We start from the raw sequence: 13,050 nt of genomic DNA, 5'->3' as shown, positions 1-13,050 counted from the left end.
CCCTGTGAAGCCTGGGAAAAATTATAAGCCTCAGTGGCTAAGAAGATACCAACAGAAACCTCTGCAAGTGCTTGGGGGACTGTTTGAAGATGCAGGGAGTTGGGAGACTAATATTTTGTGAGTAAATACTTAAAGCCTCTTGTAATTCACCAATTGCCTTTTGCCATAAGCAGAAAGGAGCTTCCCGAGTCCATCTAGCAGGCAAGTAGTGTACTGACCATAGGAACCTTCAAGTTCAATTAATATTATATTTTTGCTAGTTATTTGTTCTAGATCCTGTATTATTCCTCTGTATGTTTCCATAACCAGTGCAGAATAACCTAATTACTATTAAAAAACAGTGGTCAGGGGTGGCAAGAGTTATGAATACCAAAATTAATAAACAATATTTTGAAAATACCATCTTGCAATCAATTAATTATTCCTCCGTAACAAAGCCATAACTTATTCTTCCTATGTCACTGTGAAAAAGTCCAATCAGCAGCACAGACATTCCAACCAAGTCCACAGATACCACCAATACAAGGTGTAATACTTAGAGCTTCTCTAGAATACCTTTAAGCAAACTGCTTTAGAGCAAGCTGCCTGAGGCTGGTCCAGGGTCACCATCACACCTCACAGTTCCAAACACTTCCTTTTTGTTGTCTCTTGGGATTTCTTCTTTTTTTTTTTTAACTCCCTAAGACCCATTCCCAGCCCTCCACCTTGCCAATGCCCTCACAGAGATTTGTAGAATTATTTTGATTAGAAAATACTTCAAGAACGTCAAGTCCAACCAATACCTAACTCTACTGAAGTCTGGTGCTAACCCATGTCCTTCATCACCACATGTCTGTCTTTTAAACACCTCCAAGGATGGTAATTCAATCACCTCACTGGGGAGCCTGTTCCAGTCTTTGAGAGCCCTTTCAGTGAAGGAGTCTCCTCTAATAGACAACCTAGACCTCCTCTAGTACCACTTGAAACCATTTCTTCTTGTCCTTTCACTTGTTACTCGGGAGTGCTCTCAGCCTCCTTTTCTCTAAACAACCCCAGTTCCCCCAGCCAGTCCTCAGCAGATCTGTTCTTCAGACCCTTCATCAGCTTTGCTGCCCTTCTCTGGGCCTGTTCCAGCACCTCAGTGTCCTTCTAGCAGTAAAGAGCCTAAAACTGAGCCTATTATTCAAGGTACAACCTCACCAGAGCTGAATACAAGAGTCATTTTGATGATCCCTGTCCTTTCTCCCTGGCCACACTATTGCTGATGCAGGCCAGGATGCTGTCAGCTACCTTGGCCACCTGGGCACATACCGGTTCAGGTGGCAACCGCCTGTCGACCAGCACACCCAGGCCCCTCTTCGTCAGGCAGCTTCCAGTCATGCAACCCCAAACCCGGGAGCATCTGTGGGGCTCTTGAGAGCCAAGCACAAGGCCTCGTTAAACCTCATCGCACTGTCCTCGGCCCATCGCTCCAGCCTACGCCAGGTCTCACGGACAGGGTGTGCTAGTTTGAAGCAGGGTAGAATGTTTTGGTGCGAAAAAAACTAGATGATAGGCTGTGAAAGGAAAACAATGGTGATGTCTCCTTCCCTCAGAGTCTCGCTGAAGAAGAATGTAAACACTAGATAACACTTTTGCCATTTTGGCTTCACTTTTGGGCTGGGCTCTGGCTGAGCTGCATCTCCTTAACCTCATCTGCCACTAACCTTGCTTCTTAACCTCTTGGCTGAACCTCCATTCTTCCTTAGGACTGGGGTAAGGTTGAGAGGGGCAGGAGGGAGGTGCAGGGGTGGTTGAGAGCCCCTCCTGGGGACTCAGGTTTCTGGGAGGGGAGTTGTGTTTCTGTATTACCTTTTACCTTGTCTATTTCTGTCTATAACTGTATATACTGTAAATAGCTGCTTGTACATTGTGCTAGCTGTAAATAAATAGCTTCATTCATATTCCCAGAGTCCGGCTGAGTCTAACTGGGTATTTCTGAAAGTGTGGGGGGGCGGATAACACCCAAACCACCTCACAGGGTGACAGGTTAAGGCGAGTGTTCGATCGGTGGAAGGTCCCGGCCGCGGCGCAGAGCTTTGTCTGTCACCGCCAGGGGCAGCCGCGGCGGGAACGGAGCCCACCTCGCCCGCTCGCGCCTCACCGCTCCGCGCGGCCCTGCTGTGCGCATGCGCGCTGCGCGCGCGCGTCCGTGTGGGCGCTGTCACCGTTCCGGCCGCTGCGGGTGTGTGTGGGGCCGTGGTGCCCGGCGGGACGTGCTGCGCGGGGGGATGTCGGCCCGCTCGGCTCAGGAAGAGGAAGAGGAGAAGGAGGGCGAGAGCGAGATCGTGAGGCTGCGCCACAAGGAGGAGCTGAGCCGGAAGGTGAGATGAGGCGGCCTGCAGCCGTGCGGAAGGGACTGGCCGCGGCCCTGTCTCTGTGTGTGTTCCCTCACCGCGGTGCTCTTGGATTTCTGTGGCAGGCTGAGTCATGTCCAGGGCCGTAGTGGCGGCAGGAGGCGGCCCCGTGACGCCTCGGGAGTGATCAGCGTGAAGAAATGGCCTGTCCGGGATGGGGAGGGCTACCGCTATAGTGCGAGGGATCTGGTAGTGGGTTGCCCTCGGCGTCACGGTTAGCTCTCTTCTCTGTCAGATTGTTTCTCGCTGCCAGATTGCTTCTCACTGCTCCAAGCCGAGCCTGAAACGTCATGTGACTCGCGGCGAAGTTTTCTCCTGAGCGTCTATTCCAGTCCTAGCTGCTCAGAAAGTCTCCAGGGATTTAATAAAGAGGCTGGCTCTCCTCATAGCTCTGTTCTACGCTCCATGATGCCAGGAGCTCTGTTTAGTGTGACATCTGTGGAGTTCCATGGCCTCCTTTTCCGTATGACCCTACTGTTTAAAGTCACTGATGGTTTTAATTGCCTGGGGAGCTGTACATCTAGCATGTAACAGTATTGCAGGTTGTAATTTCTGCTAAGCAGAAGTGGATTATGCTGCTCTTTCACCGGTTGGAGCTGTAGATATAGAACACTGATATAGCTGCTGGAACAGTCTTTTCTGTGTGCCACTTTCAGTTTGGCTAGCCTACCACTGTGTCAGCTTTCTACTGTTAGGGCAATTCCACTATACACAAAGGAGGAACTAAGAAAACCATATGAGTTTTAAGAAAAATTGTTTAGAGCCTGCTGACCGTATTTTTGTTTTATTTTCTGGATTTTATTGCTGTCCTTCTGATTGTTCTTTAGCGGTCACAGCTGTCATGGTAGATAAAATGAGACTACTTACCACGTCTGCCAGTGCAGTGGAAGAGAGTGGTAAATCCCTCTAAGGAGAACCCCAGAGCAACAAAAAGGCTTCTGTGGTTTTTAATACAGTTGGGGTGTTGGGATGTGTGTGTTACTAATTTAAATCTAGAGGATATCTGTGATTATAAAATGTAGATACTATGCTAAGTTTTGCTTTCTAATGTTATTCGATGTTTTATTAATTGTGTGCATGTTTTCTTTTCTTCTGCTCTGATCATAAGTAGTTGGATATACTCTGGCTTCCCAGTGGTGATTGCTTTTGATGGTAGGAGAGTGGCATACCAAGCCAAATAATTTGTTTCTATATCTATTAAATACGTAATTTTTATCTCTACTTCCACTCTGTGTTCAATGTTCCATTCCAAGAACAGTGGCAATACATGCACATACTTACCTTAAAATACCAGTGAGTGTGCTCACCACCAGGATCATAACTCAGGTTTATTTTTCATAATTGAATTGAAGTGCCTCTTTTGCCTTTCAGATTAAAGAGCAGAAGGTTGTAGTTGATGAGCTTTCTAATTTGAAGAAGAACCGGGTAAATATTTAAAAACTTGGGTTTGATACTTTCATTTTAGCATCACAGAAATGAGCACAGACTCAAGAGGGGAAACGCTGTCTTTAATTGATTTTAATACAGCTGTGGTCCGCTGTTAGAATAATTCACCCTCCAAATAATTTGATTACATACACTGGTGCAGTGTAACACGATGCATTGCTGGGCTTTTTTGCCGTGTTATATTTTGTCTGAGTAACTTCATTAAAATGCTTGAGTTGATCAGAAGGCTTTGAGAAATGGTCTTACTTTTCTTGTGTTTTAAACTGGAATGTGATCCCTCACATATGAGGAAAAGAGAAATGCAGAATAGTCATGGCTCGCCCATTAAATGTTTTTGATGTTGTCATTGGAGTGCCGGTGTTGTTAGGGCAGAACTTAGTCTTCTGATTTGAAAATGAAAGTATCACAATGGTCCTGCATCAGCTTTCTGCAGTGTGGTTGCCAGAGTTTTTGGCTTTGACTTCATGCAGCTTTGTTTTTGTTTTACAGAAAGTTTATAAGCAGCAACCCAATAGCAACATATTCTTCCTTGTAGACCGAACAGAAACGCTGTCTCAGTGCAAAAGTAAGTTTGCAGTGTAAAAGTTGATCAAATAGTTAAGTATTTCAGAGCTCTTCATGATTTCAAAGGTATATTAAAATGAAAGACTGGCATCTGTATATCAAAAGCAAAGTAAAACCTAAAACACATGCTTGTTACTTGGGACTGGATAAGCATTTCCACATGATACAGGGATGTCATAAAAGACTGAGTGCTGAAGATGTAGGAAGAGCAGCAACGTCTGCCCCACGGAGGAGCTGTTATTCTCAGTGCCCTTTGGGAAGCCATAAAGTGTTTTGGCCCTTAAAAAATTACAGTAACAACAACAAGAACTACAACAGTCTAAAAGTTGCATGGGATGAGTAGGAGGAAAATAATGGCAAGTAAAGCTGGAGCCTAAGCTGTAAATCTCCAGGTAGTTGAAAGAATGGATCTGTGGGACTATAAAGTTAAGAGAATTGATGATAAAGTTGATGATTGAAAAATGTTAGGTCCATGAAATTAGAAGTATAAATTTATCTCTGGAATGAACAACTACTGCTTTCATTTTCTTTGATTTAATAGTATGGACATTTTAATTGACAGTTCACTTATTCTTACAAATGTCTTGAGTCATAATGATTATATAGGCAATAATTGATCATTCCTGTAATTCTTATAGAATCAGAGAATCCCAGCATGCTGAGGGTTGGAAGGGACCTCTGGGGATCATTTAGTCCAACCTTCATGCTAAAGCAGGGTCACCCACAGCAGGTTGCCTGAGATTGCAATGTCCAGGTGGGTTTGGGATCTCTCCAGAGAAGGGGACTCCACAATCTCTTTGAGCAGCCTGCTCCAGGGCTCCAGCAACCTCACAATAAAGAAGTTTTTCATTATATTTAAGTGGAACTTTATGTATTCCAGTTTTTTTATTGCCTCTTGCTCTGTCATGGCCACCACTGTCCATGTCCCCTTGTATTGGGGCCTTATACATTTAGTGTGCTTTTCTTTCAAAGGTGAAAAACAAAAACTGAAACATAATCTTTGTACAGTTAAAGAGAAGTAAGCCACTGTGAGCTATGTTGGTGTCACATTGGTACTGCAGCACTTTTGTAACTTAGTATTTTATGGTGTTTTTTTTTAACTGAGCAAGATCGCAACCACTAGAACAGGCTTCCCCGGAAGGTATCTGAATCCCCATCCCTAGAGATGTTTAAAAGACACAGAGATGTGGTGCTGAGGGACTTGGTTTAGCAAAAGACTGGGTAGTTAGGTAATGGTTTGGCTTAGTGATCTTAAAAGTCTTTTCCAACTGAAACAACTCTGTGATTCTCTGATGGTTAAGGTGCCGGAGTTATTAATTTCTTAAGTACGCTCTTAAATTACCTACTCATAAACTGTACCAGTTTATGGAACCGATAGTTGTGTGTTTTTGTTCTTACACAGACATATTAGATGACTTAAAGAAGACACATCAGGAGATGGAAAATTCAGAAAAGACTAAAATCAAGAATTAGTCCAACTGACTTCAAAGTCAGAATGTGTGGTATTTGTTGTGTTGTCACGTTGTGTAGCAAACATGTCATTCATCACTTCCTTAATGAAGATCTGCTCTGCTGTCTTAGAAGAAGAGGACCAGACAGCAGCAAACAATTGATAAAAACTGTGTCTGACCTCTCTTACAAATGTCTGTTTTATGGCCACGTTCTTCACTTGAGGGGACCGGTGACTCCTCAGCCTGTGGAAGATGCCAATAGCAACGTTTTTCTTTGGAATGGAGAGATTTTCGGTGGAGTGCACGTGGGAAATCTAGAGAATGACACTGAGGTGATGTTTCGTCATCTTGCGTTATGCAGTAGTGAAGCAGACATTTTGTCACTCTTCTCATCGCTTCGGGGTCCCTGGTCTTTTGTTTATTACCAAGCATCTAGACACACTTTATGGTTTGGCAGAGATTATTTTGGTCGTCGTAGTTTGCTTTGGCGCTTCAGTGATGAGGCTGACAGTACTCTCTGTCTCGCATCTGTGAGTGTTCAGTCTGAATCAGGTAACCAGTGGCAAGAAGTCCCAGCATCGGGGATTTTCAAAATTGATCTCAAAGCTTGTGCAGCAACTAAATCTTTGTCTTTGACACTGTTTCCATGGAAGTACAGCTGTACAGAGAAAGCAGCAGTGGAAGGATTCATTAATGTTCTGGACCAAGTTTCAAAAGACTTACCAAACCACATACGTCTCGTGATGAATGAATCAGAACTGTTTCTCACAGCACCCGTTATCCCGTTGAATAAAACAATTTCCGGAGCTTCAGGTGAATGTCCAGACACTGATAGTAGCAATATTACCCACGTGGTTTCTGTAGAAACCCTTCAAGGATTTCTTGCAGAGGAGCACCGGAGAAAATTAGTCCATGAGTTTACTGATGTGCTTAATGAAGCAGTGAAGAGACGGGTTTTGTCTCTTGTTAGAGGGAAAGATGAAAACACAAGAGAGCTTCCAAGCACATCTAGCAGGAAGGCATACGTTGGAGTGCTGTTTTCTGGCGGCATTGATTCCATGGTGATTGCGGCCCTTGCTGATAAACATGTGCCTTCAGGGGAGCCAATTGATCTTCTTAATGTAGCTTTTATGGCCAAAGAACAGGCTAAGCAAAAAAGCCCCACTAAAATCTGTGCCAGCCTGCAAGTACAGCTGGATTTGGTTTGTCATCGAGAAGGGTGTCAAGATCTTGATGCTAAAAGTGCTGTTCCCTTGTCTTGCTTCGATGTTCCTGACAGGATCACTGGTAGGGCTGGACTGAAAGAATTGGAAGCCATTAACCCTTCAAGAACCTGGAACTTTGTGGAAATCAATGTTACACTGGAGGAACTAAAAAAAATGAGACAAGAATGCATTCATCACTTGATTTATCCACTGGATACAGTATTAGATGACAGCATTGGCTGTGCAATTTGGTTTGCTTCCAGAGGGGAGGGTTTTATTAGTAACCAAGGACAGCTGAAGCCGTACAAAAGTCCTGCAAAGGTACTGAGTTTTGTTGCTTTCTGCCTTCTGCTTGACCTGTCACTGTAAAACCAGTTCTGTTTCTGAAATCAGTAGAGGTCCTCCAGTATTGATGCATCTTCTGAAATTCGGTGGCAGAATGTGGAATCATTCTGTAATTAAAATCCTTTTGCAGTTATGGGGTTAAAAGCTGCATTCAATTCTGCCCTGTGCTGTGTGTGAGCTTGAGTAAGTAACAGTGTGCCTAGGAAAAAAAAATTACAGGGTTTTAATTGGAAACTGTTTCAGTCTCTATAAACATGCAAGGACATCCCATCATGATAGGTAATGTGTTTAGATATGTATTGGAGCTGTTTTCCTTAAGATGTAGTTAGATGTTGAAGATCACAGAATTCCAGGTGGTGAGGGCTGAAAGGGACATCTGGGGATCATCTAGACCAACCATTGTGCTAAGGGCATACCAAGGGTAAGTTGCTTAGGATCAGAATGTCCAGGTGGGTTTGGAATCTCTTCAGAGAAGGAGACTCCACAACCATTCTGGGCAGCCTGCTCCAGGGCTCCAGCACCCTCACAGATAATACTTCTTTCCTCATGTTTAGGTGGAACTTTTTCAGTTCCATTTTGTGCCCATTGCCCCTTGTCCTGCCACTGGACACCACTGAAAAGAATGGCCTCATTGTCTTGATCCCCACCCTTTAGCTATTGATCAGAATTGAGAAGATCCTCTCTCAGTCTGCTCTTCTCCAGGCTAAACAGCCCTGGGTCCCTCAGCCTCTCCTCCTTATAGAGATGCTCCAGGCCTCTTAGCATCATTGTAGTTTCCACTGGACTCTCCAGTAGTTTCCCTTGAACTGAGGAGCCCAGAAATGAACTCAGTACTCCAGGTCTGACCTCACTAGGGCAGAGTATAGGGGAAGAAATATCCTTTGACTTGTTGGTCACGCTGTTCTTAATGACCCCTGGGATTCTGTTAGCCTTCTTGACTGCAAGGTGTGATACACAAATGATCAGCTTGTATAGGTGCCAAGAAAGGTTTCTTTTATTCTGTTTTCCTAGGTTGTGCTTTCAGGAATTGGAGCAGATGAACAGCTTGCTGGTTACTCTCGACATCGTGTTTGCTTCAAAAAGTATGGCTTAGAGGGCCTGAATAAAGAACTTGAAATTGAGTTGGGTCGCATTTCTTCCAGAAATCTTGGCAGAGATGACAGGATTATTGCTGATCATGGAAAAGAAGCCAGGTATTCTTGTTTTAACATGAAGCAGACTGGTTGTGCCAGTGAGATTTTGCTTTTGACATTCCACTCAAGCTTCACTGAAATTTTTACTGTCTGTAAGGTCTGTTGCAATTTTGTTAATATGTACTGTGGTGTGTGGGTTCGTGATTCTGTGATGGATTAGGAACTTTCCCCTCCCCTACTATTGAGATTTACCAGACTAGCTCAGACAGCTTGGAAGTAAGATGAAGGTATATTTACAGCAAAGCTAAATTTACAAGCATGTATAGACAATATATTTACAAGTATTTACAATTCTATACAAATTAGAAATAATACAGAAATCCAGACTCTCTCCTGGATAAATAAAGCTGCCCATAAGGGCTCAAAGCTACTCTTTCTCACTCTATTTTCCCAGACAGACAAACAAAAACAACCAGCAAAGCTTATGTTGTTTTCTGTTAGCCAGTATTAGTGGAAAGAATTAGAGTGAAGAGGAAGTGAATAGATCCAGCATCACAGACCAAGTGGGACAAATTGTTGACATTTTGGTTTTTTATCCCTCTCAGCAGACAAATGAATGATCTGATTTCTCTCATTAAAATATTCCACTAGCCTCAAACCAGCACAGGTTTCTAAAAAGTGGCCTGTAGTTCTGAGGAAGATATACTTAAGGAAATTCAGCAACTGAAACATCAGGTGTCCATGTAAAGTTTTAAGAAGAAGCAAGAGATACTGAAGTTCTATGATTCGGTGGTTTAGTGGTGACCTGACAGTGCTGGATTAACACATGGACTCCATGATCTTAAAGGTTTCTTCCAGCCAGAATAATTCCGTGATTCCATGAAATTGACAAAATCAAGTTGGTTTTAGTATTTTAAGGTCTTCTGCACAACTTTGAAGCGTTCTGGTGTGGTCATTTGGGGAGTGACTTTGGAGAATTGCAGTGTAACGTAGAAGCCAGGTAGAAAAGACATGATTAATACACGCTGCAGTTCTGAGTTGTTGAATCAAGTAGTTAAAGAATCATTTGGTTTGTGTTTATTTCCACCATGCAACCACCAACTTGCATAGAATTCCTTAGGTATTGCCCAGTAGCAGAGGCCTCTCAGGTGCATGAAAGGTCTTTTCGTGCAATATTTGTGCCAGTATATTTCCAAATCTCTCCTTGATTGCACATTTTCAGTTCAGCAGAAAAACAATTGCAATGCTGGTAATCATGCTTATGATCAGATAGAAGGAACACCTGGAATTTGAAATGTTCTCAGAGGTTATTGTGGGTGTATTTTGGATTCAAAGTGGCAGCGTAGCTCCAGAGAGTATTTTTAAATACTTAGAAGTTATCTTGAGAAGTGTTCCTTTAAAATTTGTCTTGCTCTTATTTTCAGATTTTCTTCATAATTTTTGTTTTGTACAAGCTCAACATTTCTAGTGCTTGTCCTTACTCTCTTGTTGGTTGACTTTTGAAAACTTGTGTGCTTCTAAGATTAAACATCATGTATTATCACAGAATCACACAATGCTTTGTGTTGGAAGAGACCTTAAAGATCATCTCATTCTGATCCCTTGGCATGGGCATGGATACCTACTAGACCTGGTTGGTGAAGGCCCCATCCAACCTTGCTTTGAACACTTCCAGGCTTGGAGCTTCCACAACTTCACTGTGCAGCCTTTTTCAGGGCCTCACCATCTTCATCAAAGGAATTAATTTATTCCTAATGTCTAATCTAAATCAGGCTTCTTCCAGGTATATTTTTTTTATGCTTTATGTTTTCTTTCTCCAAGACAGTATAACTGCTTTGGAGACTTGCCCCTCAGTACTGCGACACTAACATGTAAGGTACATCTGTAGTTAGGAACTGACTTGGACTTTGAAGTATTTCCACGTGGTAAAGGGGAAACCCAAGAGTATTGGTATGTGGGTTTTAAAGAGACTTTCTTCATATATATTTTTTTTTCTTCCAGATTTCCTTTTCTTGATGAAGATGTGGTTTCATTCCTCAGTTCTCTGCCCATCTCAGAAAAAGCTGACTTGACTTTACCTCGAGGAGTCGGTGAGAAGCTGATTCTGCGCCTTGCAGCCAAGGAGCTTGGCCTTGCAGCATCCACCATTCTGCCCAAGAGGGCTGTACAGTTCGGATCTCGAATTGCAAAACTGGAGAGCAGCAGAGAAAAAGCAGCTGACATCTGTAGCAGACTGAAGTTATTGTCAGTAGAAGAATTATGAAGACCACATCTTGAGATGCTGCATTTACTTTATATGTGAATTCAGTAAATCTTTAGTTTTCTTAGAATCTTTGGTCTGGTATTTTTTACAGACTTGGACATTGTTAATTATCAAAGTATTACATCCAAGATCAAAGTCTATAGCCCAAGAGACTTGCTAGGAATGTATCTTCTGGCAGGGAGAAAGGAATCTATGAGGAAGAGAGGATTAAATCACAAAATACATCGGGTTGGAAGGACCCTCAAAGGCCATCTTGTCCAGCCCCCTTGCAGTTAGCAGGGGCACCTACAACTACAGCAGGGCCCCATCAAGTATGACCTTGAATGCCTCCAGGGATGGGGCCTCCACCATATCTCTGGGCAACTTGTTCCAGTATTCACCACTCTAACTCATTCACTCAATTGTAAGGAATTTCCTCCTGATGTCCAACCTAAATCTGCTCTGCTTCAGTTTCAAACCATTGTCCCTCATCCTATCAGTCCAAGTCCTTCTAAACAGTTCCTCCCCAGCCTTTAGATGGCCTTCACATTCTGAAATGCTGCTGTAAGTTCTCCCCAGAACCTCCTATTCTCCAGGCTGAACAGCCCCTAATTCTTTCAGTCTGTTTCTCTGGGAGAGGTGCTCCAGCCCTCTGGTCATCTTGGTGACCCTCCTCTAGAGCCACTCCAGCAGATCCATGTGTCTCTTGTGTTAGGCGCCCGTAGCCGGACACAGTCATCCAGGTGAGGTCTCACCATAGCAGAGCAGAGTGGCAGAATCACCTCTCTCAACCTGGTGGCCATGCTTCTTCTGATGCAGCTCAGGATGCAATTTGCCTTCTGGGCTGCAAATGCACATTGCTGGCTCATGTCCAGTTTATTGTCCACCAGATATTGGCTTCCCTACCCCTTTCCCCATTGATGTCAGTATCACAAAAAGCATATTGAATGCATCCAATCTGTTGCCCACACTGAATTAAGCCCAATGGCTTTTCCTTTGTGTAGCAGAGAGCTGGTGTATTGCAAATAGCACAGCTGCACTGTGTCATTCATGCAATATGCTGGGCATACACTGTTTAAATTGGCACTCGAACTACTTGAAAATGCATTTAGGTTTGACACTTGATAGGTTCACTAGTGTGGTAAGATCTGCACAGAAGCCTTTGAAAACCATACCAGACTGCAGCAGAGCTTAGGCTGTCAGCAAAAGCTTCTGAAGAAACAGCTGAAGCTCAGAGCTATCCGCAGAAATACGGAGTACCCGAAGTTAATGAGCTTGGATTCCATTTTTACTGGGGTTTGAAAAGAAGGTGGAAAGCCTAAATGTAAGTAGATGCCTTCAGCCACATTCTAGTAAGAATAATGTAACTTTTCTATTTTTTTTAAATTCAAATTTGCTATATCTTCTAGATACCACAACTTGTAGACTTGTTACATGTTTATGGCTTTTCTATATTAAATACTGAATTAACTTCAGTGGTTTAAGCTGTTGGCATATTGCTGCTTCTGGGAAAAAAAAAACCACCGAAACACCAAAAAACCCAAACAAAACCAAATACAAACATCCTTTTCCAATATTTTGTGGAGTTAAAACTGAAAGATGACTGCCACTGCCTTGTGTTTGAGGCTTTTTTTTGGACGAAATTCCAAATAGCAACCTTTTCAATGTGTGCAGTGAGAATTTTTGTGTGGTTTTGATGTTGGTACTCTGTCAGTAAAGGGCATTTTGTTAAAGATCTGGGTTCCAGTTTGCGGTCTCTTGTAACATATGCATGTGTGTGTCTTTACAGCTATTAAAAGATGAGAGAATGTTGTGCTTGGTTAAAATTAACAGTAGGGATAAAGAGAAAACATGCTCCGGGAGTCAATGAATTGGTCCAGATTATGCTGTGGCTTGGTTATCTCCAAGTGATTCTTACAGCCCAGGCTAGTAAAGAGTTCAGTACTCGCTTTTCAACTGAATATGCTCCATTTGCTGCCAGTACTGAACTGGGCAAGCTGGCACAAGTTGCCTTGATCATAAAGACAGTGTTGCACTCAAAAAACAAAAGGCAGTTGGGTTTTGATGGAAGCCAATCCTAACAGCTGGCTGAGAGTCTGTTTTCTCCTAGGCTGCATGTCATGCATTGTGCATAAGGCTCAGTCGTTGTCCTGGATATGCCAGGTAGAGAACATTACTGCGTTCCAGTGATGGGATTTGATGGCAAGAGGTAAGGAATGTGCACAGCAACAGATGAGTTAGTATAGTTGTTAAAATTACTAAGTCCTTTCTGATTTCAGATTGGCATTT

At 43.1% G+C, this 13,050-nt stretch overlaps 2 protein-coding genes across 3 annotated transcripts; both read left to right on the top strand.

Moving 5' to 3' along the window:
* Positions 1-2,171: 2,171 nt before the first annotated feature.
* ASDURF (ASNSD1 upstream open reading frame) lies at positions 2,172-5,866 on the top strand. Of its 2 annotated transcripts, XM_064157985.1 has the most exons (4): positions 2,172-2,342; positions 3,747-3,800; positions 4,311-4,386; positions 5,788-5,866. In XM_064157985.1, exons 1-4 carry the CDS (start codon positions 2,250-2,252, stop codon positions 5,856-5,858), a joined length of 294 nt encoding a protein of 97 aa, XP_064014055.1. In that variant the 5' UTR covers positions 2,172-2,249; the 3' UTR covers positions 5,859-5,866. The 2 variants fall into 2 exon arrangements, with proteins under 2 accessions (XP_064014055.1, XP_064014064.1); XM_064157994.1 differs by lacking the exon at positions 3,747-3,800.
* Positions 5,867-5,880: 14 nt separating this feature from the next.
* ASNSD1 (asparagine synthetase domain containing 1) lies at positions 5,881-12,494 on the top strand. The gene is made up of 3 exons (XM_064157975.1): positions 5,881-7,362; positions 8,398-8,579; positions 10,521-12,494. Exons 1-3 carry the CDS (start codon positions 5,881-5,883, stop codon positions 10,780-10,782), a joined length of 1,926 nt encoding a protein of 641 aa, XP_064014045.1. The 3' UTR covers positions 10,783-12,494.
* The last annotated feature ends 556 nt before the right edge of the window (positions 12,495-13,050 follow it).

The sequence above is a fragment of the Pogoniulus pusillus genome, chromosome 2 (assembly GCF_015220805.1).
Source record: "Pogoniulus pusillus isolate bPogPus1 chromosome 2, bPogPus1.pri, whole genome shotgun sequence".
NCBI lineage: Eukaryota > Metazoa > Chordata > Aves > Piciformes > Lybiidae > Pogoniulus > Pogoniulus pusillus.
This window is presented reverse-complemented; position numbering and strand designations above follow the sequence as displayed.